This window comes from Nelumbo lutea, chromosome 4 (genome assembly GCF_056320005.1).
Source record: "Nelumbo lutea isolate HS-2025 chromosome 4, American lotus-T2T, whole genome shotgun sequence".
NCBI lineage: Eukaryota > Viridiplantae > Streptophyta > Magnoliopsida > Proteales > Nelumbonaceae > Nelumbo > Nelumbo lutea.
The window spans coordinates 36,862,923-36,886,079 of record NC_142687.1 but is presented as its reverse complement, the minus strand read 5'-3'; the positions used below and the strand labels follow the sequence as shown (position 1 = coordinate 36,886,079).

General features: G+C 38.7%; 1 protein-coding gene across 1 annotated transcript in view; it reads left to right on the top strand.

Moving 5' to 3' along the window:
- Positions 1–23,157, top strand: part of LOC148855228 (protein VAC14 homolog) — a 35,233-nt gene that overhangs the window by 10,018 nt on the left and 2,058 nt on the right. The window contains exons 13-17 of the mRNA XM_088984213.1: positions 12,045–12,110; positions 20,923–21,038; positions 21,155–21,275; positions 21,371–21,532; positions 21,616–21,744. Coding sequence (XP_088840339.1) covers positions 12,045–12,110; positions 20,923–21,038; positions 21,155–21,275; positions 21,371–21,532; positions 21,616–21,744 — 594 coding nt within the window. The remainder of the gene's footprint in view (positions 1–12,044; positions 12,111–20,922; positions 21,039–21,154; positions 21,276–21,370; positions 21,533–21,615; positions 21,745–23,157) is intronic.

Here is a 23,157-nt window from a genome sequence, read left to right as displayed (position 1 = left end):
ATCATATGAGGTTTACAAGCCTTTATCAAATGATCAGATAGAAATACTTGCAAGTCCCACATATTGCACCAAAGTGATTCATGCATGGGTCATCTGAAAAGGCCATTACACAATGCTGATTCCAGCTATCTGGGGTTTCTGGGTGGGGTGGACTGGATGTGGACCATATTCTTACATGTCAGCCTAATTATTAAATCTGCCATAAGCTACTATTGCCAATTACAAAATCTATTATCATACTTGAATGGTTCTTAGAGTTGATTTATAGTTTCTTTCTATTAATGCTCACAATTTCAATATGATGGACATTTTGCCATGTAGAGATAGAGAAATTTCAGAGATATTTTTCTAATTTCGTAAAATTTAAAAAATCAGGAAAGGTTTCTAGAAACATGGAATTAATTATGTAATCATTCATGGAGAGAGAGAGACGAGAGAGAGAGAGAGAGAGATAGAGAAGAGAAGAGAAGAGAGGAAAGAGGAGAAGAGGAAGATATGATTGAGAGACACAAAAAAACCTCTTCTGGCGGCTGCCAGTTTAGTTATTTATATTAACTTAATATAAAAGGAATGGGAGATTACAAGTATGCCCCTAGTGGCACTCCCTAGTAACAAACTAATAAGAAAGAAAGAAACTAACTGGCTGATAGCATCTTAAGTTGATAGCACACTAACAACTGTAAAATAACAATTAAATAATCCTCACAACACTCCCCCTCAAGTTGGGTTGAATATGTCTATCATGCCCAGCTTGTCACATAACTCATTGTGCCGCGAGTATGGAAGTCCTTTTGTGAGGACATCATGGTTGCTGGCGATGTTTATGGCTGCCTTGTTGTCATAGTTAGACCTGTTCATGGGCCGACTCCCCCTCAAGTTGGGTTGAATATGTCTATCATGCCCAGCTTGTCACATAACTCATTGTGCCGCGAGTATGGAAGTCCTTTTGTGAGGACATCATGGTTGCTGGCGATGTTTATGGCTGCTTTGTTGTCATAGTTAGACCTGTTCATGGGCTGGGCTTGGGCCAGGCTTTCACTTGTCATTAAGAGAAATATGCTACGCCCGATCCCGAGCCCGGCCCGACCAACGAGCCTATAACTTGGGCCCGAGCCCGGCCCTGATAAAAACCCCGAAGCCCGAAGCCCGACCTAATAAAAAAAAAACAAATTTCCCTATTCAAATTAGAATTAAAAATTCAGATAGTTTTTTTTTTCTTATTTAAATGAACAATGGGCCTACAAGATGGGTTTTTTCCCCTTTCGTTTATATTTTAAAACACAATTTTACATTCTTAAATCAAAAAATTTATTCAAATGGACATAATCACATTACTCACTTTAAGTCTAATATTAGGTCAGGCCGGGCCGGGCTATTTTGACAAAACCCGAGCCCGGCTCGAATTTATTACGGGCCTGGCTTTTTGGCCTGAATTTAAGCCTGCGGGCCTATAACCACGTTCAAGCCCGTCTGGGGGCTGGGCCGGCCCGTCGGGCCACCTGGCCCATGAACAGGTCTAGTCATAGTAAAGAGACGTAGGATTATGAACAACAACTCCAAGCTCCCCTAGAAGATTTTTTAGCCAAAGGACTTCAGCTGCCCCATGTGCCATAGCTCTATATTCAGCTTCAACACTTGACCTTGCTACCACACTTTGTTTCTTGCTTTTCCAGGTCACTAGGTTTCCTCCCACAAATGTGCAATACCCACTTGTGGACTCTCTATCATCCACAACACCTGCCCAATCAATATCTATAAAGACTTCCACCTTTAGGTGATTATGTTTACTGAATAGTAGACCTGTTTTGGGATACTTTCTTAAGTATTTAAGAACTCTCTCTACTGTCTCCATGTGTGGTTTCTTACGAGAGTGCATGAATTGGCCTAGAACCCCAACTGAATAGGCAATGTCTGGATGGGTCATGGACAAACAAATCAACTTTCCCACTAACCTTTGGAACTGTTTCACATCTTTTAGAGGTTCACCTTCACAGTCACCCAACTTGTGATCAACATCCGTGGGAGTATCTGCTGGCCTTGCACCTAATTTGCCTGTGTCTTGTAATAGATCAAGGGTGTATTTTCTTTTGAGAAATGAAGATACCCCTTTTTGAGCGGGCGACTTCAATTCCAAGGAAATACTGCAAGGGACCTAAATCTTTCACTTCAAATTTAGATGCAAGGAATTGTTTCAATTTTTGTATTTTTGAACTCCAATTTTCTGTAATGATGATATCATCCACATACACTATCAATACAACAACCTATTCTTGACATCTCTTCACAAAGAGTGTGTGATTAGACTGACATTGTTTGAAGCCTACTTGCTGAACTACCATGCGAAACTTACTGAACCAAGCTCTGGGAGATTGTTTTAAACCATAAAGAGACATTCTCAACTTGCACACCTTATTTTCACTTCCCTTGGCACAAAATTTAGGGGGTTGAACCATGTATACTTCCTCCTTTAGGCCACCATTTAAAAAAGCATTCTTTATGTCCAATTAATGCAATTCCTAGTCAAGGTTAGCAACTAATGACAAGAGGACCCTAATTGAGTTCATCTTAGCTACTGGAGCAAAAGTCCCATCATAGTCAACCTCATACACTTGAGTGTATCCTTTGGCCTACTAATCTTGCTTTGTACCTTTCAACTGTCATGTCTGCCTTGTGTTTAACTGTAAACACCCACTTACACCCCACTAGGTCTTTCCCCCTTGGAAGATCCACCAATTCCCAAGTTTGATTTTCATGGAGGGCATTAATCTTTTCCTTCATAACATCTGTCCATTCAGGGCATTTTAAGGCTTCTGCAACATTTATGGGAACAGGGATGCAATCAACTGTAGATAGAAAGGCTTGGTACGAGGGGGAAATGTGATCATAAGAGACATACTGGGTAATAGGGTGTTTGGTAGTGCATGACTTGATTCCCTTTCTTTGAGCAATAGGAATGTCAAGGTCATCTACAGTAGGAGTAGGAGTATCAGTAGGTGCAATAGGGTTTGGACTTACCTCCGAGGAGTCTAACAGTGTCAGTTGCTCAATGTTTGGCTGCTCCACATCTCTATCACATTGCTGATCTCTATGGCGTGTACGTTGGAAGACATGAAAGGAAGCAAGGTTCGGAGTAGAAGGAAGAGAGACTTGGCGGACCTGAACCTGCTTCTCCTCTTCCACACTACTACTCTCCCCTTGAGGAGAAGCAGGGAAGAACAGTTCAAACTCTAAGAAGGACACATCCATGGACACAAAAAACTTATGACTAACGGGATCAAAGCACTGATACCCTTTTTTGAGAGGAGGGATACCCCAAAAAGATACAAGGAATAGACCGAGGGTCTAACTTACCTCGAGACGGAGACAAATCATGGACAGAGGCACGACAACCAAAAACTTTCATGGGAATGGAAAATAAAGGGGATTGAGGGAACAACAACTGATGAGGGGCCATATAGTTCAGCACTCTGGAGGGCATGCGATTGATGACATAAGCAGCTGCAAGTATAGCATCCATCCAAAACCTTTTTGGAACATTCATGTGTAACATCATCTCGCGAGCTACCTCAAGGAGGTGCCTATTTTTTCTTTCTGCAAGACCATTTTGTTGTGGTGTTCTTGCGCATGAGCTCCTATGAATAGATCCGTGGGAGGCAAAGAACTCATTGAGCTCACCATAGAAATATTCCTTTGCATTGTCTGATTGGAAGATCTGTATTTCAACATGGAATTGTGTAAACACCATCCTCTGGAAGTCTTTCACAATCTTTGGAACTTTGTCTCTACTATGCATAGGAAAAACCCATGTATAGCGAGATAAGTCATCGATCAATCGCCCTCAGAGATTATAGTAGTAGGCCCCCATACATCAGAATACACAACATGAAAAGAAACACTTGATCTTTTATTATTTGAGTGAAAAGTTGTTCTACATTGTTTGCTCAATTGACACGTTTGACATTGGAACTCTAACATTGAACATGACTTAAATAAAACTGGAAACAAAGATTTTACTATTTCAAAAGAAACATGACCTAACCGACTATGCCACAAAAAAAATTGACTCTTATTTGATTGACTATATGACTCTGAGGATGACACCGAGAGACTAGCTTTGTTGTCGAGAATGTAGAGACCATTCACTAGGCTCCCTCTACCAATCGTCCTCCCAGAAGTTAGATCCTAAAAAACACATGAACCAGGAAAAAAAGGTTACACTATAGTTTAAAGAGTTTGTGATACTACTGATTGAAAGCAAATTTATAAGAAGTTGAGGGACATGCAATACACAATTTAGGTTAAGGCCATGGGGAAGAGATATTGATCCTTGGCCTGCAATGGAGGAGAATGATCCATTTGCAAACCTCACTTTATCCCTTCCTAACAAAGGCTATAAGTCTGAAACAAGTTCGAATTACCGGTCATGTGGTTAGAGGCCCCTGAGTCAATGATCCAAGGGGAACCAATGGTAGTAGTGACATGGAATGAGGAAGCCGCATTACCTGATGTAGATGCAAATGAAGTAGGAGTAGCAGTGACTGAACTATCCATCTGTCGCAAAGCCCTACCATATGACTCCAAGTGGTATCTGAAGGAATTCATGATATCTTCCTTGGGGTCAGAATTAGTAAGGTGGTCTCAGGTAGTACCAGCAACCTGAGTATCTTGGGTTGCCGCATGTGCTGCATTATGTGCTGTGTTCATCTTCTTCTGACCTTGCCCTTTACCCTGTTCTTGGTTCTTCACTGCCCACTTGGGCTTCCCGTGAATGTCCCAACATGTGTCACGTGTATGTCGTGAGCGCTGACAGTGGGTACGAAACAACTTGTCTTTATCATCAGTCTTCTTGGTGTCACTTTTCTTCCCCATGTTATTACTCATTGCAGCCAATGCAACTTGTTGCTCCCCTCGGTTGTAACTATCACACTCCGCCTACTTTCTTCAGATTGAACAAGGGCATATACCTTGTGAACTGACGGCAACTCTTTCTAAGATCTGAACTCTCAAGGGTTCATAGGTAGGGTTCAGTCCCAACAATAAGGCAAACACATGCTACCGAGAAGCCAGCTTCCTGTAGGCCTTAGCATCACCATCATGTTTCCACTCTATAGCCTGATAATGATCCAATTCTTTCCATACGGAAGTAAAGGCTGAATAATAGGTAGACAAACTACAATTTCCCTGTTTACAGGTTGAGGATTCAACTTGCAACTGGTAAACCTTGGCGTAATGCCTTTACTCAGAATAGGTGGTTTTGGCTTGTTCCCAAATCTCATTAGCGGTGTTTGCCCACATAAAGTTCTTCACATCAGGTTCCATGTCTGCAAGGAGCCAAGACATCACCATACTGTTTTCTTGGTCCCACCTAACATGTTCAGTTGTCTCACTCTTGGGTTCTTTCACCCTTCCATTTATGTAACTAGCTTTTCCCCTTGCTGTTACATAAAGTTTTACACTTTTAGCCCACTCCAGGTAGTTTAGACAATTTAAAGGGGTAATGGGCATGGGAAACATCATGTTTTCACTTCCCATACCAGCTGTGCTACGGGTTGGTGTAACCCCCGATGAAGTTGAATCATAGCTGAATCAGACCAAATCCCACACAACTACACAACAGCCACAATCAGAATACCAACCCCCAAGAAATTTACTTCTGGAATGTGGAAAAAACAAAAACTGCTGAAATCAACTCAGTGATGGTTCAGCCATTAAAACAGCCCAGTAATAGCACCAGCCGTTAGAATAGTATACTAGCAGTCTGGCATCTAAATGAAGGTATAAAACCAAAAAAGTAAGGCCTTCACACCATTGGCCATAGAAAAACACAAGAACACATACCCTGTCCAGCACCTGTATGAAGGTGTCAACCCAGAAATTAACTTTACAGCATTGAACAGATGTGGAAGGGAGTCTTTACTGCATCGCCCTTCTTCTGCTAGTGTTTCCTTGATGTTACGACCAAGGAAGAACCCAAAGGAAGAAGCCGCAAGTGGCCTGCTAGGGTTTCTCTGTCTTCCACATCCAAGAAATCAAAGAAGAAAGAGGACTAAGCAGGTTCAGATGGGAGAAACAGATTTTTATAGCCCAGAACCTTCCTCTGATACCATGTAATCATTCATGGAGAGAGAGAAAGAGAAGAGAAGAGAAGAGAAGAGAAGAGAAGATTGAGACACAAAAAAACCTCTTCTGGCGGCTGCCAGTTTAGTTATTTATATTAACTTAATATAAAAGGAATGGGAGATTACAAGTATGCCCCTGGTGGCACTCCCTAGTAACAAACTAATAAGAAAGAAAGAAACTAACTGGCTGACAGCATCTTAAGCTGACAGCACACTAACAGCAACTGTAAAATAACAATTAAATAATCCTCACAACAAATTATTAAACCTTCAAAGAATCATTAGAATAAACATAATTGCACATTTAAGTTTCAAAGAAACCACGGTAAAGAACTGTATAATTCAAATAGAGGAAATTGGGAGACTTTACCAATATCTTTCTCTTTGCTTGCCTTTTATTCTTTTAGCTATCTTCTCTTCATTAATATGTCAATTACTTGCCATTTTATTTTTTCCTTTTTTGTTACTATATGTTTTGATTAATTTGAGAACACTGTTTTGTAGTTATATGCATTTTACTTTTTCTGTTGAGTTATAGTGACTTGGTAAGTGAATAATATGAAAATAGTAAGCCAATTATCTAATCACCAATTTCCCATGGTTCTTTTAGGAATATATTTTTAAAAAAATTATAAAGATTTTAACAAAATATTGAAATTTTTTTAATAATATTCTAAAAATTTAAACCTTAAATATATAGTCTATCAATTTGTTTTCGAGGCTTATCAAAAAAAGTTATGTCTGAGGGTTTAATTGTGCTTATTTGGAATTTCTGTTTGGGACTGATATCATGAAGCCTAGAAACTAAGAGTGAGTTGGTATTTTTGATTGATAATCCTTATACTCCCTTGGTTGATATGATTTGCTGTTCCCTGATGCTACCTTGCTTTAGTTGGATCTGACTCATAGTAAAACACTGCTCCATTGGTCCAAATTAAACCTTCTTTCCTAACTAATAAAATCTGAACCGATCAAAGTCTTTTAGTGGGCCGGTGGGTAAGCATACAAAGGCAGGCCTTGAATCCATATAGTGGCATCAAAATGCTGGCTTGATAAATGGAATTGATTTTCTTTTTTCTGTTATTGGAGGAAATCCTAATTGCCTGTTTTTTAGTTTCCTACTTGTGGGGCAAAACCTGACAATTGTTTCTCAAGGTAATCTCTTCAAATGGGGCATCTTTTCATTGTATGAATTACTTTTCATTGAAAGAAATTCATAGTTTTTTTGATTGATTATGACAATTTATTACTTTATAATAAATGATTTAGGTACAAAATCGAGATTGTCCAAACACCCCTTTTGACAGGCTATCATTTGCTATCTACCCTGCTAACCTGCTTGTGTCAGTCATCTCTTGTTTATCTTGCAATTCTTAATGCCATCTCCCTGGAAGACAACTCCCCAATACATCTGGTTCCTGTGAACCCCCTACCTTGATAAAGCATTACTGCATTGGCCAAATAATGAGCTGATCTCTGTGTCCATTTAGTGAGAAATCTTACCTCTGTGAGTCTGTGACATGTTTGCATTTTTTTTTATAGTAGATAGAAATTTCATTGGAAAAGTAAAAAAAAGAAGGGTACAATTAAGTGTTGATAAGATATCACCTCACCCTTCTAAAAAAACAAAATCACTGCCACCAAATATTGGCCTCCTGCAACCCAAAACATGTTTTCACCCCCCTTTACTCAAACGGTTTCTCATGTATTCTGTTCTTTTCCTCTTCTTCCATTCTCCTTTCTTTTTCTTCCAACATCTCAAAAACTCTTCTAGCTGTCTCTTATTCTTCTGAGTAGCACACAGTGATCACCTTAGCTACTATCGATTACTTTGCTCAGCTTCATCTTTTTATTTTCTTTCCTTATTTCATCCATAGTTCCATAGGCATCTGATCTTTGTCCCCCTCTAATAAATAATCTGATCTCCATTCCCCTCCCTAATCAAAGTAGCCTTCTTCTCCATCATCCATATCTACTTATCACTATTCAAGTCTTCGACAAACTCACTCCATATAACCTCCATGTTTTTTTGTAGTTGAAAACAATCAAAACTTATGGCCCATTTGGTTTGCGGGAATAGGGTTTGGAATCAGAATCGGAATCGGAATCCCATTCCCATTCCTCATTTGAGGGAATGGCCATTCCCTCCCCCTCTCTTGGGAATGAAATCCCATTCCAACTTATTTCAATCCTGATTCAGATTCCTATCTGAACCAAACAGACCATGGGAATAGACCACTCCAATTCTGATTCCAAGGGATTTTGATTCCAATTCCAACGACGACTACAAACCAACACAGATCCTTAGGCTTTGAAGATCTCTCTCCCATTGTTGCTCTTTGCACCTCCCTCTCCTTACACTCTAGTCTTTTGCACATCCCAAAGAATCCTACATAACATTTCCTGCTTAGAACTGTTATCTTCGCCATCAGTAGGATCACCTACCTTATTTTCTCCCTTTATCAAGTTTATGCCATACATTTTATCATTTGTTAAAGTAATTTCAATGGGAGTGAGATACTTTTAAATATATCCCTTTCATCACTATCATTGGACACTATCGTTGGGACAATGAGAATCCTTAATGGCTTTCCCCTTGTATACTTTCTCAATTTTCTTACAAGGGTCAGCTCTGGCTAATCTCATTTTTAGGCAAGAAAGTTGCATAGAAATGTTTTCTGACCATGGTTTACAATATTGATGAGATTTGGTGAAATCTTCCAAGAATCTTAATGTCCCCAATATGTTGCCATCATGTCACATTTCAAAATTTCTTGAGAAACTATACATTTAAGATTTAAAATTTTAGAATATTGTAGAAAATTTCTTATATTTTGTTAAAATCATCAAACTTTTTTTGAAACTTGTTTTCTAAAAGAACAAATGGGGGTTCAGTGATGGGATGATTGGCTTTATTACTGTGGTATAATTCACTTACTAAGTCACTATAATTCAAAAGACCAAGAGAAGAACACAACTAAAAAAGAGGAGTCTTTTTTTTTTTTTTTTGATCAGCAACTAAAAAAGGATTCTCAATCTAATCAAAACATCTGTATGGGCAAACTCGGAGTTGATTTGGGTTGGCAAAGGAAGGATCCTGAGAAGGTTGATTACAACTCTGCTCCATCGACTTCAAAGACTCCTAGGAGGTCAAATAAATCTCACATCGTGCATGTAACTAAGGTGTTCTCGTGGCTAAAAGAAGGTCTAGTTGGTGCAGGTCCAACTAGCAAGTACAAAAAAATTGTATAAAAGAAGGGGTGCAAAGGAAAAAGTATTTGGAAATGGGCTTGTGCTGAAGAGGAGGTTGTGCAACTAAACTTTAGTTGCAAGAACGGGCAGGTGTTGGGTTCTTCTGCAGGGGAGGTGGTGCCAGTGGAGTTTTAGAGAAGATTAGGGAAGGTGGTAGTGGAGTTGTAGAAAGAACTTTTGAGCTGTCCTCAGAGGGACAGAAGAAGGAAAAAGGAAGGATGGAGATCGAGAAGTCAACAACAGGGATGTTAGTGTTGGCAAATCCTTAGGCTTATTTTTCTTAGGAGAAGCTTTTGTTGGGAGATCTTTTGAAGAATTTGAGAGGAACAAAAGGGAAGAAAATTTGAAGAAACTTGTTCATGGATGGGGAATTTGTAACAAGGAGGGTGAGTAGGAGGAGCTTCTTGAGGGGGAGGAGTGAAATTGGAGTTGAGTAGGGGTGGGGTTGCGTGGCTCGATTCCCGGGAATTTTGTGTTTAAAGAATTTTGTATGTTTCTGTTCTTGAAGGGGGAGTGCGTGTCGGGTATGTAGGTGGTCATCCTTTGGAGTTGATAGCTTTTTTCTTTGTTGGTGCAATCTCTGCACCCTATTGGTGGTTGTAATGTTGCTACCGTTTATTTTTATTAAAATTCTCTTTTACTATAAAAAGGAAAAAAGTCAAGGTGGCAAATAAAATGCCATGCACAAGGAAGAGGAGATGCTGATAAAGAAAAGAAGAGATGATGACTAAAAGACCAGAAGGGAGACAAATAGAGATGTCTATTTAAGTCTTTTAATTTTCTCTTATATTGGTTTTCAAGCATTAAAAGTGAAATTATACTTCTAATAATTCCATGAAATTTTATAAACAAGTACCATGTTATTAGAAAACTTCCTTGATTTCTTTAGATTTTTCAAATATGTTAGTGAAATTAGTAAAATATTCCTAAAATTTCCCCATCTCTGCATGGTGAAATGTTCATTGGTATTGAAATCGCAAACCATGGTACTAACTTTTGATGCTTTTGCTCTTTGAATCTTTTAGAGTGCCTGTATTTCCAAGCACCTATAGTATTTTTCTTCAGCCATCACACAACCACCTTTGGATCCACTTCAACCATTAATTTCCAATATTTTTTGGATTTTTCCATTCTTAATTTCAGTAGTACTATAATAACTCTGCCCTAGTAGAGTTTCCATGTCCTATTGGTCTAGAGAAAAAAATGGATATTGCTCCACCATTCTCCCATGCTACTGTTGCTGCTGATAAATTCCGAATTTCCTTGGTTGCAACTTTATGTGTCTCAAGATTCTGTTTTGATATCAAATGCTAGTTAAAGTTGGCAGAACTGCAACAACGGCAATATCATATTGAACAGTCTAGTTGAGCACAAAAGCTTGTTTGTCAAATGCTAGTTAAAGTTGCTTTTGTTTCTGTTGTTACTTGTAGTAAGGCTTCTCTTGGGAGGGTCATTGTTGTATTGTTCTTCTTCTGCTCGCATTTGTGTGCAGTTTGGTGTTGAATGAATAAAATTCACCCTGTTACTCAAAAAACACAGCTTATTCAAAGAGTAAACAAGGGCTTAATTTAAGAAGGGTTTTTGGAAGTTTAGTTAGGACTTGGAAGACTTTTTGAAGACTGTAGTGTTTAAGAAGCTAGCTTAAGAAGCCTACTGTCTTTGAGGAACTTTAGAGTGCAGCTAAGGCTTAGAGTTTCATTGTGCATGGGAAGGGATAAGTCCTAGGAATCTGGAAGATCATCTAGTTATGTAGCAGATTCCCTAGTTAGAGAAGAGGTCAATCAGTGAGGATTGGCACTGTGGGATATGGCATTGCACTAGCATCTCGGGTTTCCTGTTGTAGTGTTGTTGTGGTTCCTTGTACCATTTTCTTTCATGTGCGTTCAATAAATTCTTAGTGAGCTGTTACCGATAAATCAAAAGAATTTGGCCTTGTAGGTGGATCTCAACCTATGGTAGTATACATGAGATACTATTGTGAGTTGTCACTTGTCACTTTTTTTCTATATGTGCATGGTAATTAAGTACCTTCATACTTATGATACCATATACCTGTACTCTAGATGTACTTTATTAATATTAGCACTTTTAAGATATGTAAAATGGTCTGTCATAACAAGTTATATTTTAAAAGATCTTCACATGCTATAAATTTAATTATCCATAAAAATGTTATAAACTTAATTAAATATGGCAAGGCATAAGGAGATAACATTTAGCTTCAAAAAGTGGATATAAATGCATGGTATAAGTATACTATATAGGACACCCTTACTCTTATCCATATCCAGGATTTTAGGAAATGGAATCATATCCCTGTTTCCCATATTTGTGTCTGTGCCCATATCCATATCTGGGTATCATGTTCATACTTCCTGTCATTTCTGACACTCCTACACTTGCTCCAGCTTATTATCATCATTATATGTTGCTTCTATGTGGAAACCTTTTTGTTTTACATTGATAGATAGGCTAGTTTTTGTGAGACAAATCAATATGATCTGTTAGATAGTTAAAGCTTTCATTAAATTGTTTTAATGTCGATTTCTGTTGCGTTATGTGCTGTTCACTACCTTGCGAAACTTGAAGTCTTCAATAAAGAAGGCCATATGATATATTTATTTACTTTTTTATGTGAGAAGTGTTTAAAATTCATTCTTGTTCCTGATACAGGTCTTAAACTTCTTGAATGACATATTTGACACCCTTCTTGGAGCTCTATCAGATTCTTCTGATAAGGTAATTGTTTTTACCTGATGCATTCTTGTCTATGGAAGTTCCATGAAGGTGTGCTTTAAGATCATCTAAATTATGGATTAGTTTATTTTTTAAATATGCAACTTTGCATATGGTATCAGTATTTTCCCCTTTCCTGATCTTGTTTTTTTTTTCAGCCCTCCCTCTGTTGACATTGAGAATGCACTTTCTTGATTGGTAAAAAAAATCTTGCTATTCGTTATTTATGCCAGAACTAGAGGAAGTGCTTATAAGGGGATCCACATGTTGTAGTTGGTTGGTTCCTTTGTTCCATAGCTGTTGCATGAAGCAAGATTCATGACATCCATACTGAACATTTTGTTTAAATGTGTCTTATGAATACAAATTCTTTTTCTGATTCCCTTGCAAGGAAAGGGGCCAATGGGACTGACCTATATTGGCAGCCTGATCTTGGAGGCATACGATGACTGTATATAGAGAGAGACTGCTATTTGAGGTTTTTGTTATATGTACATAACTAACTTTAACTGAGCATTATCTTCGTTTTCCAATGAAATTTCTTGATCTGTTACTGAAAAGAAAACTAGATGAAGTGCTTATTTAAAATTTCCATTGTTTATCTATGGTTGGTTCACTTGTTCAGTGCAACAGCAGGGATTAATATTTCTGAATTAATAAATCAAAAGAAAATAGAGAAGAAAACAACAAAAAACAGCAAACTTGGAGAAGAAGGTGAGAATGAAAGGGGAGCAAAAATACCTACTCGAGTATTTATAGTAAAAAGGTTATGCTCTACAATGACCATACTGCCCTTGTTGCTAATATAAAATAGACCAAAAAATAGAAGCTATATAGATTTATGAAAAAAAAATAGAAGCTATATAGCAGCTATATGAGACCAAAAAGAACATAAAACAGCATGTAAACATAGGGAATTACAGCTCAACACTCCTCAAGTTAGAATAGATATTGGTGGTTTCCAACTTGTATCTGTATCTAACTTGGATTTATAACTTCCTTGGTGAAGTTATCAGCTAATTTCATTTCAGAGGTTACATATGGCAAGCAGACTTCTTCAGATGCAATTCTTTTTGTAATGAAATGTGTATCAACTTAAATATTAACAGGTTTGTGGATGCCTCTAAGCTTAAGGAGATACCGTTGGCCCAGAAGACATTTACTTGGTCAAATCTCCAAGCTAGTCCCATATGCTCTAAGTTGGATAGGTTCCTGTTTTCTATAGAATGGGAAGAACATTGGGGGAACTTGACATCTAGAGCTCTACCTAGGGTGACCTCAGATCATTGACCCATATTGTTATGCAAGGAAGAGAGAAGTGGAAGACCGGCCCCATGTAGATTTGAAAATGTGGTTACTCCATCCCGGGTTTACCAATAGAGTAAGGGAGTGGCGGAAGGAGTGTAACCCATTGGTGGAATGGGAGGGGATGAGATTTCATAAGAAACTACAATTTTTGAAAATAAAGATCAAGGAGTGGAATATCCTGGAGTTTGGGAGGTTAGAAGAAAAAAGAGAGATTTGATGGACCAACTTGAAAGCCTTGACTCTAAAGAAGAAAGGGGAGAATTTGGAGAGGAAGACAATGAACTAAGAAAGGGCTTGAGAAGACAGTTAGAGGATTGCCTGCATTAGGAGGAAATAAGTTGGAGGCAAAAATCTAGATGTAAATGGTTGTAAGAGGGAGATAGGAATACCAGGTACTTTCATTCTTGGGTAGATGGAAGAAGGAGAAATTTCATCTCTAAATTGGTTATGGATGGAATCGAGTTAACTCAACAAGAGGAGATAGCTGGGGCATGTGTAGAACACTTTAAATCCATTCTAAGAAGGCCTGTAAATGGAAGGGTGTGGGTAGAAGGTTTGGATTGGCCAGATGTAGGGGGGGGATAATAGGAGGAGTTTGGAAAGGAACTTTGACTTGGAAGAGATTAAGGAGGCTGTGTTTTCTATGGACAGAACAAAAGCTCCAGGGCCGGATGGGTTCACCATGGCTTTTTCATCAGGACTGTTGGGATATTTTGAAAGAGGACCTTCTGATTGTTGTTGAGGAATTTCATAGGGGAGGAATTGTTAATCCGGGGGTGAATTCCACTTTTATAGCTTTGATTCCCAAAAAGAAAGAAGCTTCACATCCAAGGGACTTCAGACCAATCAGTCTGGTAAACAACCTGTACAAGATTATAACAAAGGTGTTATCTTTGAGGCTGAAGAAGGTATTGCCAGACATAATTGAACACAATCAAGGTGCCTTTGTAAGTGGAAGACAGATTAGAGATCAAATCCTCATTGCTAATGAGAGTGTGGAGAGTTTTAAGAAGGATAAAAGGAAGGGAGTGGTTTGTAAGATGGCTATGGAGAAGGCTTATGACATGGTGGATTGGGAATTCTTAAGGAAAGTTATGTCCAAAATGGGGTTCTTTGCTAGATGGTGCAAATGGATCATGGGCTATGATCGGAATTGTCATTATTCAGTGCTAGTGAATGGGACAATGGTAGATTTCTTCCCATCCACTAGGGATATAAGATAGGGAGACCCCTTATCTCCTTTTTTGTTCTCATTCGAGGCTGGAGGGTTGGAAGGGAGGAAATCCCACTCACTCACTTATAGTTTGTTAATGATACGATTCTGTTTTCTGAAGGAGGTAACGTGAGCTTCATCAGGAATCTAAAAATTGTGATCCATCTATTTGAGCAAATGTCAAATTTGAAGGTGAACTTTGGGAAGAGCTATGTAGTGGGTGTGAATCTGTAGGAGAGTGTAGAAGTACTTGGGTGTGAAGTCTCAGGGTGGCCGTTGAGTTATCTAGGTTGCCTCTAGGTGATAATCCTAAGAGAGAGAGCTTTTGGAATCCGGTGGTGGAAAGATTTGAAAAAAGACTTGTCTCTTGGAAAAAGAATTACCTTTCTTTGGGTGGTAGGATTACACTGATCAAGGCCATGTTAGCAAATATACCCATTTACTTCCTTTTAGTGTTTAAGATTCCAGGGAAGGTTTGTAGTAGGCTGGAGAGGTTGATGAGAGATTTCCTTTGGGAGCCAGGAGAGGAGAACAGGGACAATAGAGCTAACTGGAAGGTGGTGACTAGGAGTAAAAATTTTGGGGGTTTGGGGCTTGGGAACATTGGGAAAAGGAATTCAGCCCTTTTGGGGAAGTGGTTGTGGAGGTTTCCTTTGGAGCGGGAGAAGCTATGGGCTAGAATAGTGGCAAGCATACATGGGCTGGAGCAAAATGGATGGGATGCTGGAATCAGAGCAAGGACCACAAGCACTTCACCTTGGAAAGCCATTCATGATCTGCTTCCAGCTTTCTCCCCTCTTGTCGGGTATGATTTGAATTCAGGTAATTCCATAAAATTTTGGGAACAAATTTGGGCGGGAATGCTCCTCTTAAGGACCAGTTTCCTTCTTTTTATACTCTTTCTGATCTTAAACATGAGCCAGTTTCTTCTTTCATCACCCATTCCTCTTCCAGTTCGGGGTTTAGGTGGAACCTGGGTCTGAGGAGGGTTGTGAGGGATTCAGACCTTGATAGTATTTCGAGCCTCCTTGAACTTCTTGATAATGTGTTCTTAGACCCTTCTAAGGTGGACTCTAGAATTTGGACCCCTACCCCCATGGGCTCTTTTTCCTGTGCTTCCTTCAAAGTCCTTTGCCAGTCCACCAGTCCTGCAACCTCCCCTTTCCCAGTTAATGAGATTTGGTGCAGACCAATTCCTCCTAGGGTTAGTGATTTTTGTTGGGAAATCTATTTGGAAAGATTCAACATTGGGGATTTGCTCCAAAAGAAGAGACCCAATACTTGCTTGTCACCTCACTAGTGTGTTATTTGCAAAGCGAATGAGGAGACTGGTTTTCACTTTCTGGTGTCTTGCTAGTTTCGAAGTCAATTTGGGAGTGGGCTTTTTCTCTCTTTGGGGGCAGGTGGAACCCTCCATCAGACTTGCTGAGCCTTTTTTCCCCTTCTTTTTTCAGGTGGCACATGAAAAGGGGAAGGACTATGTGGAGAGGGCTGAGGGCTGCAATATGCTGGTCATTATGGGAAGAAAGAAATTCTAGGATCTTCTCGGAAAAGGAGAGGAGCTGAAGAATTGATTGCCGTGATCCATATAAGGGCTGTACAGTGGCTGAAATCACTAGAGCTATTTACAGACTACACAATGGAAGACATGTTGAGAAAGTGGGGGGAGATTGCAAATTGCACACAGATCAAACCAATGATAAGGGTGTCTTGGACTCCCCCACCTGCTGGATTCTTAAAATTAAATTTTGATGGGAGCTGTAGGGGGAATCCTGGACAATCAGGGATTGGAGGTGTTTTTAGGGATGAGAACGGGATCATCTCTGCCCTGTTCTCAGGCCCAATTGGTGTCGGGGATTCCCTTAGAGCTGAGATCTTGGCAGTTATGGAAGGAGTTCAGAAAGCCAAAGAGACGAATGTTAGAAGACTCTTAATTGAAGGGGACATGGAGCTGGTGATAGGGTGGCTGATTAAAGACAACTGCGGCTTATGGAACTACAGAAATGAGAAGAGGAAATTCAGGTGGCTGGTGTGGGGGATGGAAATCAGGATGGGCTGGGTTAAGAGATCAGCTAATTCTTTAGCTGATGGGTTTGCTAAACAAGGAATAGAAAGGGAAGCAATGTTTTGGGCTACGTTGTAACTTAACTGTTTCTTTTTTCCTTTTCCCTCTTTGGAGGGTTTAAGTTGTATTCGGAAGGTAAGAGTGTTTGTCTTCCATGCTGTAATTAGTTTGATGTTTCAATGAATATAATGAATTTGTTATTGATTGAAAAAAAATATTTTTAGTCCTGTCATGTTGTATTGGATTATGTGTTATGTTGATGGCTGCTTAATTATCATAATATAACATTAGTGGCCTTTCATAATCAACACCTAACTCCTTAAGAAGAGACTGAACCATAATGCTTTAGATACATCATGGGCTATAGATTTATATTCTACTTCAACACTAGAACGAGCAACAACAATTCAATTCTTGTTCTTCTAAGAAGCAAGATTGCCACCAATAAGAGGATACTATCAAGATGTAATTCAATATTGATACACACAGCTCAATCTACATCTGTGTACACTTTTATCTTAACATGACCGTAACTACTTCACAATATCCCTCTGCTATGATGCTTTTTCAAATAAGCAAGTGTCTTATCAATAGCTGCACGTTTTGTAATCCTAGGAGCATGCATATATTGAGTAACAACACTGATTGCATGTGAGATGCCAGGTTGAGTCATACATAGGTAGTTTACCCACAAGTCTTTGATACATGACCTTATTCTTAGAAACTCTCCATTCTTTGCATTAATCCTGTGATTCTCAAGGTTTGAAATTTAAATATGTATCGAGCTGTATCGGCTGATACATATCGTATCGGGGGCTTCCCAATATGCCCCTACAGGGGGTGTTTTGGGGTTTAACCCGGTTCAGAGGGTAGACAGGTCTTAAACTGACCCCTCTGAACCAGGTTAAAAAAAACAAAAAAAAAAAAGGAGAAATCAGCTTATATACAGGCCAATACGCCCCTACCGGCGTATTGGCCATATCGATATTTGAACCTTGGTGATTCTATTCAGTTGGTGTATCAGTTGGTTTAACCCCCAACTCTCCAATTTCCTTATGGAGGTCAAGAACATATTTCCTCTGGGAAATAAAGATACCATGTTGTGACCTAGTAACTTTAGTGTGCAAAAATATCTTAGTTTACCCAAATCTTTCACCTCAAACTCTATATTGAGAAGAAGCTTCAGTGAATCAATTTTAGCCATGTTATTATCAGTCACGACTATATCAGCAACATAGACAACTAGGATAGTCAACTGAGTTCCCTCCCTTAAAACGACCATCAAATAGGTGAGCTGGTTCCTTTGCTTTGCATGCTTTAGGATGTCAACTCGTATCCTTTGAGTATTGATGAGAGGGTGTCACCCCTACTGTTAAAGATAGTTTCACCTGTGCCTTTTTTTAGGACATTTTACACACCAAATGAGGACACTTTCTTTCTTGTTAAAGGGTTTTAGTTTAGCCTAATTTGGTAATTCCCCCAAAATTAAGATGTTTTGTTGGGAGGCAGCCAATCAAATCATAAGCACCTATGGAAGACTCCAAAAGGAAGTGGAAAAATTGATCTCTCTCACCACATGTGTGTGCGCCCTTTGCTTGACGTGTGGGGAAACTGCAAACTACTCCTTTTGCATTGTCCCCATGCCTCTTAGGTGTGGTAAGTGGCAACATTCTCCCTTTGGTTGGAAGAGCTTGGGGTGGCACCCTTTAAAGTTGTGGATTTGTTTGACTGAGATGTGATGAGCTGCTCTAGGGGTGATCATTTTTCTTTGATAAGTAGGGGGGTGATCATTTTCAGTCTGGGAATTTCTGGGTTTGGGCCTAGGTTTTTGTGTTCAGGCCTAGCCTGGCCTGGGCCTGCAATATATTATTTATATATTAAATATATACTTGTATATATGTTATTTTTTATAAATATATGTTTATATATAAATATTATAAAATACCACATATAATATATAATATATAATATTATAAAATTTGTCTTGTATTTTTATACATGTTATACGCCATGTAGCCAATCCTATATAGTTGGGATAAGGCATGAGTGATGATGATGGTGTTATATGTCATAATAAAATGTTATGTGTATTTTATAAAATTTAATTTGTGACTTGGGCCCAAAGCCCGGCTTGGCCTGAACTGGCCCGTGATCGCCTCTAAGCTGCTCTATCTGAAGACAGAAAATACCGTGGCAATGTGTATGTGTGGTGTATCCCCCCTCTTTTTGTTATTAATGAATCATAGATGTTGCCTCTTAAAAAAAGTGTGGTGCAGCTTTATGGGGACTTTGGTGTGAAATAAATGCTAGAATCTTTGAAGAGAAATTGATTGAACTCACAATGATAAGTGCCGCAAATTGGGCATTGATTTGTAATGAGTTTAAAGGTGTCAATCTAAATGATATGATATGTTGAGGGAGTGGCAAATTTTTGCAAGGTTTCAAAGTAGCAGGCCTCAGAGGGTAGTGGAATGGTCCCCACAGTTGGGGTTATAAACTAAACTTTGATGGGTGCTGTCTTGGTAATATGGGAGAGACAGGAGTGGGAGGAGTGGTGAGGGACCATGAGGGCAACATAAATCTTAGTTACTGGGGTCTAGCTGGCCATGGGAACTCCCTAAGGGAAGAATTGATAGCCCTAATGCAAGTGTTAAAGCTAATGGCACTGGCGTACTGTAGGAATTGAAGAGTGTGGAGATTGAGGGTGATTTCCAAACAATTATCTGCTGGATGAGGACTCTGGATCAGACCCCATGGCAATTCAGGCTTATGGTGAGATTGACTCATTCTCTAGGTTTCAATTTTTTTTTTGATGAATAGTAGAAAAATATTTTATTAATAGGACATCATAATCAAGTTATACAAAAGACTTCCCAAGGGGAGGTGCGAGATGCAGCCTCCCAAACAACACCACATTACAACTGAGCCCAGAAAAGATGATCCCTATGCATCCCTTGCTTAGCTAACGAGTCAGCTATTCCATTAGTTGGGGTGGAGAGGGATGTACTTGAATGGGGCTGCCCAAGGCCGGGTTGTAATCTGTAACAGATTATAACTATGTTTTTCTGCTTTTTAGGATGCTATTGATGTAAGCTGCTTTGTACTCATTGGCTTGCTGCTCACCTTGGCTGAACCAGGGTGAAAATGGTTTAATGGGTGAACCAATTCATGGCCAACTGGTCTAAAGATAAGATACTAATAAGTTCTATCCCACAAGAAACTGATCATTGATGGAGGGGAGTGGAGGTGGCCAGGGAGGTATCAAAGACTAATGGTGATGGCAGCATGGAATATGAGTCCAACTGTCCAAAATCCCGGAGGAACAGAGAAAACTTAGTTTAGAGCTTAGATGGAGTGGAGGAACCATGAACAGAGAGAGGATGAGGTACTGGAGGTGTCACCTTTAGCAATGATGGAACCAATTAATACAGAAAACCTAAACAACTTGAGAAGAGTGCAAATAGCTAACACAACAGCAGAGACATTATTAGAAGGGAGGAATTTTTCGCTTAACACAAATATACATGACATTTGACCAGAATGTCCAGAGTGTCAGATGTTTCCAATGTTCCACAATGGTTACTGATTGTTGTTCAACATTTCAAAGAAGCATATATTTTAACAGCAGTTTTGATTTAAAATCTGATTACGTTTTTTTTTTCTTTTATTTTTTGGTTTGTTTTGCCCTTATTTTGGTAAGGATTGACAAGTTTTCTTTTGGTAAAATTGACATGATAGTCAGGAGTGGCCTTTGCAGATTTTATTGTTTTGTTAAGATTGTTACAGAATAGCAATTTGATCTTTTGCGGATTTTGAGGGCAGTTGGATGCTTAATATAGAAGCAGTGGGGAAAATTTAGGTGTCTTTGTGGTCCAATTCTAAGTATTTGTCATTCTGAAATTAATGACAAACTTTAAGTGGAATTAGTAATTATTAACCAAAATTTAATCCATTTACTGTTTTTTTCTACCTATGATTATTTTCTTGGCTAATGCAGTTTTAAATGAATCTTTGCTTTATTATAAAATATAAAAGAGGTAAAGATGCACACTACCTTGCCATTGTTTAACATTGTTTTTTGATTTTGTGCATTTCATTCTGGTATCATGAAATATATACTCAAAAACTCAAGTGGTCCATTGCCATTATTTCATGAATTTGAGTTGCGGGTATTGGAACTTGTTTTGTCTTCACCTGCTCTTTAAATCTAAATTGTTTCCATTGTGTAGGTTGTGCTCCTGGTGCTTGAGGTGCATGCATGTATAGCAAGAGATGAACCTCATTTCCGCCAACTTGTTGTTTTTCTAATGCATAACTTCCGGGTCAACCTTTCACTTCTTGAGAGGTAAATTTCTTTACTGAAGTTTGAGATTTCAGCTTTGTTTTTTTTATTTATTCTGTTTTGAAAATTTAAACATACATCCTGGTCTTTTATGAAAGCTTCATGTTTCTGTTTTCCAGGCGTGGTGCTTTGATAATCCGTCGACTTTGTGTGCTTTTGGATGCTGAAAGAGTCTACAGGGAACTCTCCAGAATTCTTGAGGGAGAAGCTGACTTGGATTTTGCCTCTGTCATGGTTCAGGTTTTAATTTTTTTTTGGTTATTCTTGTATCCCTGTTGGAGTCTACAAAATGGTTCTTATGGTTCATTTATAACACATTTTCTTTGCCTTTTCAGGCTCTGAATTTGATTTTGCTTACTTCATCTGAATTGTCTGGTTTGCGGGATCTTCTGAAGCAATCACTGGTGAATGCTGCTGGAAAAGATTTATTTGTTTCTTTGTATTCTTCTTGGTGTCATTCACCAATGGCAACAATAAGTCTTTGCTTATTAGCTCAGGTATGTATGATCTCATGGCTATTCTCTCCAATCATTGAGTACCTTGTTGCTTTTTCATAAATGTTTATGATATTTATTGACAGGCATACCAGCACGCGAGTTGTGTGATTCAGTCATTGGTGGAGGAAGATATCAATGTCAAATTCTTAGTTCAGCTGGACAAACTGATCCGCTTGCTGGAGACTCCAGTCTTTGCTTATCTAAGATTGCAGGTTTGTGGTGGGCTACTAATTGTTTCTCTAATTCAAAAGTTCAGAAGTCTTAGTTTGAAAGTGCAATATCTTCACCATTATGTGTAACCTATTTTTTTTTAAAGTGGAAGTTGAGTGAGGTGAGCATAAGGTATGCCTTGATGCATGATGTCTAACTTAATGAGAATTCTTGTTTCAAATAATAAAATGTGACAAGATATAGAAATATGTAGAAAAAGGACTATTTTATATAGGGAGATATATGGGAACAGGGAGGAAACTGAGCACACCCCCCCCCCCCCCCCCCCCCCCAACAAATTCCTGGTTCCACCTAAACCTAAAACAAATCGACACAAAATCTATTCTATATACTTAAGATACAGTTGTCCATGTCAGAATTCTCACATTGCTTCCAAACCCTTTTATAATTTTGTAGTTTTTGGAAAATTTCAAAAATAAAAAATGAGTCTATTTAAACTCACCGACAACTAATTCATATTCTTTTTCATTAGGAAACTGAATGTACTCATTCCCCTGTAGAACAAGGATATCTTTTTAACACCAGCTTGTGCATTACACAGGTCTCTTCTAGTCCCTCCTTAAATGCAGAGAAGTCTCTTGAGGCCCCATCAAAATTGGCATTTTTTTAGATACACCAACCAATTCCAGAAGGCTCCATACTCCAAAGACAAGATAGACCATCACCACACCAAAAACTTAGGGCCAAGATTGAGATATAGCCCTAATCAGATGTTATTATTGCATTATTCAATCCACATTTTCTTCCTTATTGGTGTAGCAGATGTATTGCCTCCAATTCAGTACAAGTTTTTAGTGCTAAAGGAATATATTGTCCAAGTCTGGTTGCATTCTCTATTTAATGATTAATTGATTAACTGCAATTCCAACAACTATTTCCTGCCTGATTCTTACAAAGTTGTAGAGATGATGGGCCGAATGGGCCTTAGTTTCTTTTTTTTTTCTTTAAGTTGTGTTTATGACTCGTGTTAGGTAGTGGGCCTTAATTATGGGCCTGTTTCTCTTTTTTATTGTTTTTTATTGCTGTCTTTATTGTTGGACGCCTTACTAAGAGCACTCATGTAATTGTCCATATTTTTTACAACAAAAGAATAAGAGAGATCATTGGGGTCTGAAGAGGGGTCAAAACTCTCACTTTTCTTCCTTCCCTTCTTCTTCCTCTACTTTTCTCTCTTCCATCTTCTTCCATCTTCTTCTCTTCTGTTTTTCTTTTCTTTATTTCAGATTATTGCAGGTGGGATCTGCAACTAAAGTAATTAATGTTTCTTTAGAATTTGGAAAACTGTAAAATTTATAACTACCAATGCTTACTTGTCATCATTGAAAAAAGGAAAAAGATATTAATTCTTTTCCCAAAATTGGGAAAGCTTCAGTTCCAGTCTTATTGGTTAGTAT